This window comes from Pipistrellus kuhlii, unplaced genomic scaffold (assembly GCF_014108245.1).
Source record: "Pipistrellus kuhlii isolate mPipKuh1 unplaced genomic scaffold, mPipKuh1.p scaffold_m20_p_111, whole genome shotgun sequence".
NCBI classification, from domain to species: domain Eukaryota; kingdom Metazoa; phylum Chordata; class Mammalia; order Chiroptera; family Vespertilionidae; genus Pipistrellus; species Pipistrellus kuhlii.
In genome coordinates, this window is record NW_023425418.1 from 317,029 (window position 1) to 332,099 (window position 15,071).

The 15,071-nt window shown below is 46.6% G+C and overlaps 1 protein-coding gene across 6 annotated transcripts in view; it reads left to right on the forward strand.

The window, feature by feature from the left end:
* Positions 1-14,855, forward strand: part of LOC118715903 (leukocyte immunoglobulin-like receptor subfamily B member 3) — a 27,769-nt gene extending 12,914 nt beyond the window's left edge. For 2 of the 6 annotated variants that reach the window (XM_045579691.1, XM_045579692.1), the window contains exons 3-6: positions 9,231-9,275; positions 12,536-12,667; positions 14,059-14,114; positions 14,211-14,855. In XM_045579691.1, coding sequence (XP_045435647.1) covers positions 9,231-9,275; positions 12,536-12,667; positions 14,059-14,114; positions 14,211-14,351 — 374 coding nt within the window. In that variant the 3' untranslated portion in view covers positions 14,352-14,855. Of the gene's footprint in view, positions 1-597; positions 681-2,269; positions 2,570-7,048; positions 7,235-7,686; positions 7,723-7,893; positions 8,179-8,415; positions 8,716-9,053; positions 9,099-9,230; positions 9,276-12,535; positions 12,668-14,058; positions 14,115-14,210 lie in introns of those variants that run through there. The other 4 variants (XM_045579688.1, XM_045579689.1, XM_045579686.1 and 1 more) reach the window with 4 other exon arrangements.
* The last annotated feature ends 216 nt before the right edge of the window (positions 14,856-15,071 follow it).

Sequence of the window (15,071 nt, forward strand, 5' to 3'; positions counted from 1 at the left end):
TTGGTTGGGGCACATCCACAGTGGACGGTGTGCATGAGGCAGCTGATCAATGTTCCTATCTCATCAAGGTTTCTAGCTCTCTATCCCTGTCTCTTCCTCTCTGTAAAAAATCAATAAAATATTTTTTGGTTTTTTTTTTTAACTTTTTTCAAAGACTGAGCTGTTCTCACCCAATGTTTCCCTTCCAGGCTTGTATGTAGCCCAAAGCACTCAGGCTCAGAGTGGTTAGTGTCCTTTCAATGTCCAAGGATTGAGTGGAGTTTGGCCAGATATTAGCTCTCTTGGTGGCTGGGAAGAGGGGTGTTGGCATTTAAACTCATGGCTGTAAAAGGGGAGGACGTGGAGGTTGGCATGAGAAGCAGACACACCTGTAAATTTATTACCTTTTTTTCTAGGAAGTCTCCCCCCACCTGTTATCACAGCTCAGCCTGGACGCATGATTCTATATAATACACCAGTGACCATCCGGTGCCAAAGACCTCCAGACGCTACAGCCTATGAGATATACAGAATGAAAAGAATTCTGAAATTCCCTGACTGTATAATACCGGACACTGAGAACACTAGTACTTTATCTATTCAAGAGATGAAACCATACCTGCCAGGAATATACTTCTGTTCCCATGGGAGTGGAAAACACTGGTCCCCACTCAGTAGAGGCCTGCGTTTAGTGATGACAGGTGAGTGGGACCCAGGCAGCATGGCCAGGAGGGATCACTTTGCAGAGGGAGAACCGGGCTCTGAGATACAGAGCAGGAAACAGCAAAGCCTGTACCTCTAGGAAGGCAACAGGGATGATGCAGAGACACATTCCCTCAGGGCGGGACACAGAGGAAATAGAAGCCAGAGCCCTGTTAGCTCCTGGGAACGGGAAGTGACAGCACATGAATGTCACTTTCCCTTTAAAAGCAAACTTCCTTCTTTCTCAAGACCTTATGACAAACCCACACTCATGAATATGAATGGCACCCTGGTGGTTTCAGGAGACAATGTGAAGTTACAGTGTTTCTCCAGAATCAAGCTTGATGTATTTTTTCTCAGCAAAGAAGAGGAACCTTGGCGCACCCGAAAAAAGGGCTCCAAAGCCCAGGACAATGGACAGCAGACTACCTTCCACCTGGACCATGTCACCTCCACAGAGGCAGGGACCTACAGGTGTTACGGTGCCTTCGAAAATTACTCCTTTGTATGGTCTCCCCCAAGCAACCCATTGCAGCTTGAGGTCAGAGGTGAGAAAGCCGATCCATCCCCACGTCCCCCTTACAGATGACACTGTGCACGTAGGAAGTGACTGGACGAAAGAGAAGACTGTGGTGGGAAGCGCTTGGCTGCACCATCTGCTTCCACAAAAGCCAAGAGCACCTCCCCCGCCCTCACCAGGCAGGCCTCCTAGAAATAGCAAGGGGAGCCACTTTTTGAAGCATAGGATTATCTGACCCATAGGTTGTACACCTGACAATAATACAAAGTGATAGGGAATGTAAACTGTAATGGAAATTTTTTTAATTTTTAAAGAGTGAACTGTTCTCACCCAATGTTTCCTTCCAGGCTTGAATCTAAACCAGAGCACTCAGGCTCAGAATGGTGAGTATCCTTTTAATGTTCAAGGACTCAGTAGGGTTTGAACAGATGTCAGTTCTTGGATGCTGGGAAGAGGAGTCTTGGCATTTAAACTGGTGGCTGTAAAAGGGGAGGAAGTGGAAGTTGGCAGGAGAGCAGTTACACAGGTAAGTTATTATGTTTTCCTAGGGTATTGGCCCCTCCTCTTATCACAGCTCAGCCTGGATCCATGGTTCTATATGAGGAACCAGTGACGATCCTGTGCCAAGGGCCTCCAGACACTGAAGCCCACAACATATAAAGTGGAAGAACATGAGCATATGGACAGAAGGGAAATACCAATGACTGGGATGACGGACACTCTGTATATCCAAGAGATGAAACCAGGATGGCCAGGACTGTAGCGCTGTTCCTATAGGAGTGGAAGACATTGGTCCCAGCTCAGTGACCCCGTGTATCTGCTGATGACGGTTGAGTGGGACCCAGGCAGCAGGGCCAGGAGAGACCGCTTTGCAGAGAGAAGAATCAGGCTCTGAGATACGGAGCAGGAAGCAGCAAAGCCTCTACCTCTAGGAAGGCATCAGGGATGATGCAGAGACACATTCCCTCAGGGCAGGACATGGAGGGGATAGACACCAAAGCCACATCTTCTCCTGGAAACAGGAACGGGCATGGCTTCCCCTTTATCTGCAACTTCCTTCTTTCTCAGGATCTTATGACAAGCCCTCACTCTCCAGCATGAGTGGCACAGTGGTGGCTTCAGGACACAATGTGAGGTTACAGTGTTTCTCCAGAATCAAGTTTGAAGCATTTATTCTCATCAGAGAAGATGCACCTCAGTTCACCCAGAGAAAAAGCTCCACAGCCCAGGACAATGGACAGCAGACCACCTTCCATCTGGACCATGTCACATCCATAGAGGCAGGGACATACAGATGCTACGGTGCCCTCAGCGAAGACCCCAATGTGTGGTCTCACCCCAGCGAGCCACTGCAGCTTGAGGTCAGAGGTGAGAAAGCGGTCCATCCCCATCTCCCCATCTGAAGATGACACTGTTCGCTTAGAGAAGTGACAAGTGGAAAGCCATGTCCACATTACCTGCTTCCACCAAAGCTATGAGGTCCTCACCACTAACCTACCATGCAGGCCTCTGAAACATGCCCAGGGCCTGGGAGAGCATGCAGGTCATTGTGAGTCTGGGGAGAGAGACTCTGAGCACAGATAAAGGAACAACCCCATTTCCTCCCCATCTACAGAAGCTGCTGAAACTCCTGATCCCACAGAACCCAGCCATATCCATGTTGAGTAACAGTAGTCTTTTTTAAAGAAACATTTATTGGGTAAATTACAGAGGAAGAATAAGTAAATACTAGAAGAAAGGGGCTTAGGAAACACGTTATGGAGCTAAAGCATGGGCCCTTAGAGCTTGTCAGTGAGGTAGCTAACGGTAAGGTGTCTGGTAAAGGAAGCAGGGAAGGAAAAGGGAGATGGAGAATAAAGGGAATGGCACAGGCAAGCTCTGTTGATGGAGAGCACCAACTGGTAGTCTTTGCAGAAGGAGCAGGAAAGGTGAAGGAAGATGAGGGGCAAAGGAGACGAGGAAGAGAGAAGCTTTAGTGCCCATGGAGGACCAGGGAGGCCATTCTCCATCAGCTGATGCAATAGTTTGCAGAGAGGCATCCCAAAGAAGGACCCAGCAGACCTTCCAGGGAGAAGACTGAAAACTCCCCACCCAGTCTCCATCCCTGCATTTCATGACCCAGAATTCCTTTGGAAATCACCACAGAGCTCATAATGACCAGAGGAAAGAAGGCACATATTGCTTATGCAGAAGGTGGCTGAGCAGCGATCTCCTAGTTCCATCAGACTGGAGACATGAGCTCAGTGGGAGGGCATCTTCCTGCGAGGGCCTTTGGCTTCAGCTCTGTGACCTCCGTCCTTTCTCTCTCAGGACCTGCTGGTGGGATTGTGTCCCCAGTGAACCAAGTCCGGCTGAGTCTGGCTGGCCTGGTTCTCTTGGCCCTGGTGGTCGTGTTGGCAGAGGCCTGCTACAGCCACAAGAGGTCCTTCCCCTGGCTCAGATGAGAACCTCCCGTCCACACCTGATAGTCATGAACAACACCGAGGACACTCATGGCATCTAAGGACAGTGTGGACTTGAGGGGTGGATAACCAGAGGAAACCAGGAGCTGGCTGTGTTGTCTACTGGGTAATGGGGTGTGTCCGTCTCCTGCAGAATCTGGCACAATGTCCCAACATCACAGTGAATTAACGTGGTACTAATGGGTGCTCTTGGAGGTCTGGAGAACAAATGTCTAAAATGGGTCCACTGGCCTGCATGGCTTTTTTTTTATTTCTTATCTTTTATTGTTGGAAATATTACAGATGTTCCTTTCTTTTCCCCATGGACCCCATCCAACATGCACCCATGTCCCACCAAGGCCTTCACTGCATTATAATCTGTGTCCACAGTTATTGCATATAAGTTTTTTGGTTCATCTCGTCCTGACCTCTGACCCCCTTTGTCTGAGACTCATCAGTCTGTTCCATGCTTTTATGTCTCTGGATCTATTTTGCTCATCAGCTTATTTTGTTCATTAAAATCTACATAAGTGTGAGATCATGTGATACTTACTTTCCCCTGACAGGATAAGTTCACTAACCATGAAAAATAAAAACAGACCTTCCATTTGACTCAGTGCTCTTTCTCCTACAAATATGCCCTAAGAAGCTGTGTAAATCAACCAGAAAGAATATAGTCACCCCTGTATTCATAGCAGTGTTGTTTACAATAGTTAATATCTGGAAACAGCCCAAGTGCCCATCAATAGATAAGTGGATATGGAAGTAGTGGTACATTTACACAATGGAATTCTATGCAGCTTTAAAAAGGAGGATTTGTGCTATTTTAAAGTAAATTTATCAGGGTGACATTGGTTAATAACTTTATATAGATTTCAAATGTACAATTTTATGATACATGATCTACCTATTGCATTGTATACTCCTCAGGCATAAGAGCAAATAAAATACTGCCATTTGTAACAACATGATTGAACCTTGATAATATTATACTGAGTAAAATAAGTCAGTCAGGAAAAGCTAAGAACTATATAATTCTCTCATAGGTGGGATATTAACAGAAACTCATAGACACAGACAACAGTATGGTTATTGCCAGAGAGAATGGAGTGGAGGGATAGTAAAGGGGACTACCCAGCTGTTGTGGCTCGATGGTTGAGCGTCACCTATGAACCAGGATGTCAAGTTTGATCCCCTGTCAAGGCATATGCCCAGGTTAAAGCGCCATCCCTAGTGTGAGACATGCTGGAGGCAGACCTTCCAAGGATTCTCTCTAAACATTAATATTACTACTTCTCTCTCACTCTGCCTTCCTCTCTGAAATCAATAAAAATACATAATTTTTTAAAATGGGTAAAGGGGACCAAATAGATGGTGACCTTAGAGGATTTGACTTTGGGTGCGTATGGAGGCTCCCCAAAAAAATGAAGAATAGAGTTATTTCCTGGCTGCTATGGCTCAGTTGGTTGAGCATCCTCTCAGACACCAAGAGGTCTGGTGTCTGGTTCAATTCAGGTCAGGGAGCATGCCTGAGTTGCTGGCTTGATCCTCAGTAATGCGGGGATGGGAGGGGGGATGGTTTGCAGGACCAAGCTGGTCAATGTTTCTCTCTCTCTCTCTCTCTCTCTCTCTCTCTCTCTCTCTCTCTCGCTCTCTTTCTCTCTCTCCATCTATTCCTCCTCTTTCTTTTCTCACTAAAATAAGTAAAACATAGATAAGAGAGAAAGGTGTTATAGATGATTCATAGATAGATAGTTGGATGATAGAGAAATATAATAAATTATATATAGATAATACATAGATAGTTACAGATAGATATATACATGACACAAAGAAAGGTAGATGAGGGAGAGAAAGCTGGTATGAATGATAGATAGATGACTGATGGATAGAGAGATAGATAACAAAATAGATGATAGATAAATATAATAGATTATAGATAGATACATATTAGTAACAGATGGAAATATACATGATAAAACATAGGTAGACAAAAGATAAACAGACAGAGAAACAAAAGTCATATTTTGCCCCAAGTGTCAAAGAAAATCAATTCTTATCTAACCATTTTGACTTGTCTCCTCCTCCTCTCTGTAGGAATTTTCCATTATCTTCTTAATCCTGAGAAAACTTCAATTTTTCATCTGTGATTGTCTCACCTTACACCCTCTGCTCTATGCCCAGTCCATGCACCAATGGCACAAACACAGGGACTCACTTCCTCAGCTAATTGAACTGGTTGTGGTGATGCTGGGGTTAAACTTAAATGGGTGTTCACTGAAACCCCACAACCACAGGGAAACCCTAGAAGCAGCAGGAGATATTTCTAAACCTGAAGAACCAGGTGGGATTTATCATTGTCTACAGTGTCCCCAGGGTCTGATGATCGAACACATGACCAAATAACTTGAAGCATTAACCCAATCCACCACAGTTCCTGTGAAGATTATGGGCAACTTTCCCCACAGGATCTTGATAAAAAATGAAAACCCAGTAAAGGTCAGCTGTTCCACATCATCAGATTTCAGAGTGACTCATGTGGGTGCAGAGAGGGGAAGATTTTAACTCTAAGTTTTATGTTGATTGAGAAGAGTGGACGGCATATCAACTCAGTAAGGGTCAGCCAGTGAGATGGTTTAAAAACAAAGAGGCAAGGCCAGCCCACGGGGCTAAAGAGTTGAGCATTGACCTATGAACCAGAAGGTCACAGTTCTATTCTCAATCAGAACACATGCCTGGATTGTGGACTAGATCCTCTTTGTGGGCCATGCAGGAGGCAGCCAATCAATGATTTCCTCAACACTGATGTTTCTACCTTTCTCTCCCTTCCACTTCTCCTCTCTGAAATCAATAAAATATATTTTTAATAAACAACCAAAAGGTGAAGAGAAATTGGCACTCGAATAAACCTCTTTCCTTTATCGGCAAAAATAAAAGAACCAAGGGCTGACAAAACCCAGTGTAATGATCTTGTTTAGGTTCATCACTTTCACCCATGGACAGAGTCAATGCTACCAACGTGGTGGGAATATGCACAGCAAAAAAAAAAAAAAAAAAAAATGTTTATTTCATTGCCTCCCAAGTCGGTTCTGCTCTGGGCCACATGCACACACTGTGAATATAGCTTTGCAGAAAGACACAATTATTGACCCACTTTGTACCTGAATCAAAGGAAGCTCAGCTTATAGTCGCAGGAGCCATGAGCTCACAGAGTTTTTCAGAGCTGATCTCAGAGTGGGAACTACTTCTGTCCTGTTCTTCATCTGTGATCCCTCTTCCTGCTCACTTTATTCAGAAAGATTAAATGCCATGAGGAATTGGGGACAGAAAATAAGGACTGATCTGGGCTGATGGAGGTTTGAAGTTCAGATGACTAACATCATAAACTCAGATGCCTCTGTAAGGCTTTAGCAGAAGAGGTGGTGAAATGCCTTCACTCTGGAGATAAGAACCAAGGCCCACCCACCACTTCCTGTTGCTTGGTGTGACTTTCAGAGAAGTCCCTTCCGCATACAGGCAGCATCGCTGAGGGCAACAGGCCAGAGAGGACCCAGAATCATGTCCGTGGATCTTCCCACTCTGCTCTATCTCGGTGAGTGCGGACAGAAGGGTCAGGGTGCAAACACAATCTACAGGGGCAGGTCTGTGGTTCCATAGGCTGGACTATTTTCTAACATGAATGATCAAACAAAACAGACACAGACTCACAGACACGGGGAACAAAGATGTCTGCCATAGGAGAGTTTATGGGACTGGGTGTAAGGGTGAAGGGATTGAGAAGTATAGATTGGGAGTTACAGAATACTCCTGGGAGCTTAGAGTACAGCTTAGAGAATACATCCAATAAAATTGTAACACCTACACATGGTGCCAGGAGGGTACTGGACATAGCAAGAGGAAGCACTTTATAACATAAATGATTATCCAACCACCAGGCTGCATGCCGGAAAATAATGCAAAGTGATATTGAATGTAAACTGTAATTGTTAATATAAAAAACTTTTTTTAAAAACTGAGCTGTTCTCACCCAATATTTCCTTCCAGGGTTGTATGTAGCCCAGAGCACTCAGGCTCAGAATGGTGAGTGTCCTTTCAATGTCTAAGGATTGAGTAGAGTTTGGCCAGATATCAGCTCTGTTGGGGGCTGGGAAGAGGAGTCTTAGCATTTAAACTCATGGCTGTAAAAGGGGAGGAACAGGAGGGTGGCATGAGAAGCAGATACACCTGTAAAATTATTACCTGTTTTTTTAGGATATTTCCCCCCACCTGTTATCACAGCTCAGCCTGGATCCATAGTTCTAAATAATAAACCAGTGACCATCTGGTGTCAAGGGCCTGCAGACGCTGAAGCCTATGAAATATATAAGGAGGGAGACCCTGAGCCTCGGGACGGAAAGAAATTACTGGAGGCTGGGAAGACCAGAACTTTATATATCCAAGAGATGAAACCATACCGGACAGGATGGTACCGCTGTTCCTACAAGAGAGGAGGACAGTGGTCCCCACTCAGTGAACCCCTGCTTCTAGTGATGACAGGTGAGTGGGACCCAGGCAGCAGGGCCAGGAGGGACCTCTTTGCAGAGGGAGAACCAGGCTCTGAGATACGGAGCAGGAAGCAGCAAAGCCTCTGCTTCTAGGAAGGCCTCGGGGATGATGCAGAGACACATTCCCTTAGGGTGGACAGGGAGGGAATAGAAGACAGAGCCACATCTGCTCCGGGGAACAGGTAGGCACGGCACAACTTCCTTTATTTGCAACTTCCTTCTTTCTCAGGATTTTATGACAAACCCTCACTCTCGAGCTTGAGTGGCACCGTGGTGGCTTCAGGACACAATGTGAAGTTACAGTGTTTCTCCAGAATCAAGCTTGATGAATTTATTCTCACCAAAGAATATGTACCTCAGTTCACCCGGAGACAAAGCTCCACAGCCCAGGACAATGGACGGCAGACCACCTTCCACCTGGGCCGTGTCACCTCCACACAGGCAGGGACCTACAGGTGCTACGGTGCCTTCAGCAATTACTCCTACCTATGGTCTCACCCCAGTGACCCACTGCAGCTTGAGGTCAGAGGTGAGAAAGGCAGCCCTTCCCTTCTTCCCCTTCTGAAGATGACACTGTCCCCTTAGAGCAGTGACTGGAAGAAAGAGGTCAGAGGTGAGGATGCCCATCCATCCGTATGTTCCCTCCTGAAGTTGATGATGTCCACTTGGAGGGAATTCTGGGTAAAGGAGGAGAGCAGCCTTGGGAGTTGTTGTCAGCACCCTCATCTTAGACACCAAGCTATGAAGTCAGCCTCACCCTTGTCCACCTTGCAGCCCCCTTATCACATGTGTAGGTCGTTGGGAGTCTGTGTAGAAAGAGCTTGAGAAGAACTAAAGTAAGCACCCCCATTTTGTCTCTGTTTGCAGAAGCTCCTTCGGACTTCACAACCACGAAGCCCAAACATCCACAAGGTGAGTCACTGGGTTGCGTGGAGAACAGTCACACGTTCAGGGCCATGGAGGCCATGTAGGTCATTGGGAGCCTGTGTAGAAAGAGCCTGAGAAGAATTAAAGTAACCACCCCCATTTCGTCTCTGTTTGCAGAACCTCCTTTGGACCCCACACCCACGGAGCCCGAACATCCACAAGGTGAGTCACTGGGTTGTGTGGAAAACAGAAAGTATATGGAGTAGAAATCTCACTTACCAGAGACAGAGTCAGCTTTTTTTCTTCCCTTAATTAATCCTCACTGAAGATGCTTTTTCCATTGATATTTAGGGGGAATAGAAGAGAGTGAAGGGGGAAGAGAGAGGGAGAGAGAGAGAGAGAGAGAGAGAGAGAGAGAGAGAGAGAGAGAGAGAGAGAGAGAGAGAGAGAAACATTGATATGAGAGAGACATATCAATTGGTTGCCTTTCACATATGCCCCAACAACTAGGGCCAGGGATGGAACCTGCAACCCAGGCACGTACCCTTGACCGGGAATCAAACCCAAGACCCTTGCGATGTGCAGACTCACACTCTAACCATGGAGTAACACTGGCGAGGGCCAGAGTCAGCTTCTTAAGAGGACCTCTGATGGCTGGAGGAAGCAGGGAGCGCACAGGTGAAGGAGAAGTCTGTTTTCCATTGGGAGAGCAGAAGACTAGATGGTCTTTGGGTGGCAAATAACATCTGTAGGTTCCACCGCTACCTTTCCTCATTGATCCATATGCCAGTATTTCCGAAAGCGTCTAGTATTCCTAGCCCTCCTCAGGGAGCTCGACTCCCAGAGGGCAGACTGATACTCATGATGTCAGCCCCAAATAACTGAGATAATCAGACAACCTTTTCCCTGGAGGCTTCATCCCTGGCCTCACCAAGGACACTAAACCTGTGAGAGCTATTTCTACAGTTCATTCAGGGTGTCCCCCTGCTACTCTTTTCCCTCCTCGGAGCCGCATTTTCTCCACATATAAGGAAACAAAAATTCTGTAAAGGATTAAGAAGGACTGTTGAGAGGCATGGATACAAGGAACAGACCAACAGCTGTCAGAAGGGGCTGGATGAAAGAAGAGGAAAGGATTAAATAAAACACACGCAGGCACACGTGCACACAAACATACATATAAGTAAAACACAGACAACAGTTAAAATCTGTGTGGTTTTGTGAACCAGTGTCACTCCCCAAATAAATTCAATTGCATAAATAAGAGGGGTGGAGAAAGGCCCTAGCTGGTGGAGTGTCATCCCTCAGTTGGTTGGAGGGTCATCCCATGCACCAAAGGTGGTGAGTTCAATTCCCTGTCAGGGCACATACATGTGGAAGGCAATTGATCCATGTTTCTCTTTCACATCAAAGTTTCTCTCTCTCTCTCTCTCTCTCTCTCTCTCTCTCTCTCTCTCTCTCTCTCCTCTTCCCTCCCCCCCATCCCATAAAAAAAATTACAAAAACAACTGTTCAGCCAAGACCTTCTGTGGTTGAGGCCATCAGTGTTTCCCTACATGCTGAGTAGAATTTAGTATAAATGAACCTGCAGGCCCATGACGGTCTCTATCAGTGCCTACGACATGCGTATATCGAGGGACCATTCACAGAGAAACAGACAAGTGCATTTTCAAAGGGGGCATGGGGCAATGTCAGGTGTTATGTCTTGGACTTGTTGCTTCTGAGGTGGCCAGACAACATCTTACATGGATTCAAGGGTTGGTTTTAAACATCTTGAGTTAAGAGGGCAAAGAACTGTAGATACAGGTGTGGAATTATTGAGCATAAAGTTTGCAAATAACGTAGGGAAGATAATGCAGGTATTGAAGTAGAGTGAAAAGGAAGTCCTAAGGGGAAACACAAGCATACAAGCTTTAAAAATTTATTGGGGCTGCCCCAGCCAGGTGTAGCTCAGCCATTGAATGTCGACCCAGAAACAAAGAGGTCACTGGTTCGATTCCCGATCAAGGCATATGCCCAGGTTTCAGGCTCGATCCCCAGTGAGGGGCATGCAGGAGGCAGCCAGTCAATGATTCCCTCTCATCATTGATGTTTCTATCTCCCTCTCCCTCCCTCTCTGAAATCAATTTTAAAAAAATTTTTTAATCTATCGGGGTAAAAAAAAAAATATGGCTTATTTCACTTAGCATAACGGCCTCCAGGTTCATTCATGAGCAGCTCACTTCTTTTTTTTTTAAATATATTTTATTGATTTTTTACAGAGAGAAAGGGAGAGAGATAGAGAGCTAGAAACGTCGATGAGAGAGAAACATTGACCAGCTGCCTCCTGCACATCCCCCACCGGGGATGTGCCCGCAACCAACGTACATGCCCTTGACCGGAATCGAACCCGGGACCTTTCAGTCCGCAGACCGACTTTCTACCACTGAGCCAAACCAGCTTCGGCAGCACTTCTTAATTCTTGAAGTGGAACACTCTCATTCGCTTTGCTACCTTTACAATCTTTTTAAGTTTTTATTAAATGTATTGGAATGGCATTGGTTAATGAGTTTCAAATGTGCAATTCCATAGCAAATCATTTGTTCTCACCACCCAGACTCAAGCCCCCTTCCATCACCATGTGTTTGACCCTTCTTGCTCCTCTCCTACCTCTCCCCACTACCCTGCCCCTTTAGTAACTAAACTTCTACTGACTGTGTCTGTGAGTTTTTATGAGTTTTTGTTTGTATTGTTTGCTTGTTGGCTGCTTTCAGTTTTACATCCCACATAGGAATGCAATCATACGATTCTTAACTTTTTTGACTGACTTACCTTGTTTAGCAAGACATTTACACTCTTGATTTATCCTGGTTGGTTCATGGAAGCTGGGCGGGGGGGCGGTTATATGGTTTTGTTGATTTCAGAGAGGAAGGGAGAGAGAGATAGAAACATCAGTGATGAGACTCATTGATTGGCTGCCTCCTGTACGCCCCTCCTGGGGACTGAGTTCGCAACCCAGGCATATGCCCTAAGCGGAAATGGAACCATAACCACCTGGTTCAAAGGTCGGTGCTCAACCACTGAGTCACGCCAGCCACGCTGGATTCACTTTTTTAATATATTTTTATTGATTTCAGAGAGGAAGTAAGAGGGAGAGAAAGAAACATCAATGATGAGAGAGGATCATTGATTGGCTGCCTCCTTCACCCCCCCCCCTACCGAGGATCAAGCCCACAACATGGGCATGTGCCCTTGACCGGAATTGAACCTGGGACCCTTCAGTCCGAAGGCCGGCGCTCTTATCCACTGAGCCAAACCAGCCAGGGCAGGCTGGATCCATTTTTAAGTTGTTCTGTTTATATTAGGGTTCCCAGGGGTCAACCATTCGGGACTGTGCTGGGGCATGAGGGGGGGGGGGGCATGGAGGGGCACCCGGTCCCCATGTCCTCCACGAAGGTACTTTAGGAAGGACAGCTGCTCCAACACTGTCTCCTCCTTTGCAGCCATGGATCACAACCAGACCCAGGACCACCAGAGTATTCTGATCGGCTTCCCAGTGGCCATCGTCCTCCTGCTCCTCCTCTCCCTCCTCCTTTTCTTCATCCTCCACCACCGCCATCGCAAAGCCAAAAAAAGCAGTACGTCCTTCAGCGAGGGAGGGAAGCCTGAGCAGAGGCCCCTGTGGGGAAAATCCTACAGGGAAATGGGGGGAGGCATCTTCTGGGGGTGGGAAAGGGGGTGAGGGAACCACAGGTATGAAGGTGGGGGCTGGTTTGCTGGCTCTAGCTGCGATGGTGATAACTCTCTTTTTTTACTTATTGATTTTGAGAGAGAGATTGATTTGTTGTTCCACCTTGTTGTTGTTGTTGTTAATCCTCATCTGAGGATATTTTTTCCCTTGATTTTTTTATAGAGAAAGTGGAAGTAAAAAGGAGAGACAGAGAGAGAAAAACATCTATGTGAGAGGGACACATCGATTGGTTGCCTCCTCCATATGCCCCTGCCTGGGAATCGAGCCTGCAACCAAGGTTCGTGTCCTTGACAAGAAATGAACCTGCAGTTGAACCACGGGCCAATGCTTTAGCCACTGAGAAAAACTGGTTAGGGCTGTTCCACTCATGTATGCATTCATTGGTTGCTTCTTGTATGTGCCCTGACTGGGGATTGAACCGTGACCTCCTGGGTTTATGGGTCAAGGCTCAACCACTGAGCCACACCAGTGGGGCTAAAATCAATTTTAAAAAAAAACAAAAAACATTTCCTCACCTGGATGGTGTGACTCAGTGGATTCCCGGTCAGGGCACATACCCAGGTTGCAGGCTCGATCCCCAGTGTGGGGAGTGCAGGAGTCAGCCAATTGATGATTCTCTCTCCTCTCTCTCCCATTATCTCTGAAATCAAGAAAAAAAATTTAATATATATTATTAATTTTTTTACAGAGAGGAAATGAGAGGGATAGAGAGCTAGAAACATCAATGAGAAAGAGACATCGATCAGCTGCCTCCTGCACACCCCCTACTGGGGATGTGCCCGCAACCAAGGTACATGCCCTTGACCGGAATCGAACCTGGGACCCTTGAGTCCGCAGGCCGATGCTCTATCCACTGAGCCAAACCAGTTCGGGCTAAAAATATAGATTAAAAAAAATGTCCTCAGGTGAGGATAAAAAAAGTTTTTAAATGAAATATTTATAGTAGGGCATAATCTACTCATCTAGGGGAAATGGTGAATAACATAGACTGAGGAACAAGAACAGACCCAGAGAGAAGGAGCCATGGGTCAGACTGTTGGACCTCAGAGGGAGGGTGGGGATAAAAGGGAGAGATCAACCAAAGGACTTGTGTGCACACATAGGAGCCTAACCAGTGGTCAAGGACAATAGGGAAGTGGGGGTATGAATGGGGGGGTGGGGGATTGGAATGGAGGGATGTGGACAAATATGTGATACCTTAATCAATAAAGAAATTAATTTAAAAAGAAAGAAAGAAAGAAATATGCAGCCTTAACAATGTCCTCCTCCCTCCAGATGCCACCGAGACAAAGAGGCAGCAACAACAGGCAGCGGGACCCATGGACAGACTGGTAAAAGTTTCCTCCTCTACTCTTCGCCCCCACCTCCCCAACAATTCCTCTGGTCCCCAATATCACACCATATCATAGTCTCCCTTCCTCCCTCAGGCCTCTGAAGCTAGAGACCCACAGGACGTCACCTATATCCAAGTGGCCTTTAATGCCCCCACCCCTGGGACAGCTTCAGCCCCCTCCTTGCTGCCCGGGCCGACCCAGGCCAGCGAGTATGCCACAGTCGCCCGGCGATGAGCCATGCTCCCGGACACTAGGACTCAGAGCTGCTGGTTGGAAGGTTTCTCCTCTGGCGTTGTTGCTTCTAAATCTGAGGCTGTCAGCCGGACTGAGGGAACCCATCCGCGTTACCAGAAAAAAAGAAGGCCCTGGCGCCCCTGAATCTGGAGATGATCACCCAGTCAGTTCCAGAACCTCCACTTGTAATTGCCCAGCAATGCCTGGGACCCTCCCGGGTGATTGGGGCGATGGCAGAGTACTGTGTGTATGTTCTCATGGATTTAAAAAATATATACTTACATCGTCTTGGGTGCCAGGTTTTCTATTACAGCCTAGAGATGCACAGAAAAGATCCCAAAACCATTCCTCTTGTCAAAATGTGTGGTCTAGCCCTGGCGGGGAGGCTCAGGGGTGGGAATGTATACCAAAAGGTCGCAGGTTCGATTCCCATTCAGGGCACATACCTAGGTCGTGGGGTCAATCCCCGGTCGGGATGAGTACAGGAGACAACAGATCAATGTTTCTTTCCCACATCAATGTTTTTCTCTCTCTTTCTCCCCCTCTCTTCCTCTTCCTATAAAATGTATATATATTCAAAAACAAGTATTGATTTAGAGAGGAGAGAGAGAGAGAGAGAGAGAGAGAGAGAGAGAGAGTGAGCAATTTGTTGTTCCACTTATGTAGGCACTTATTGGTTAACTAGAGGCCCAGTGCATGAAATGTGTGCACTGGGGGCGG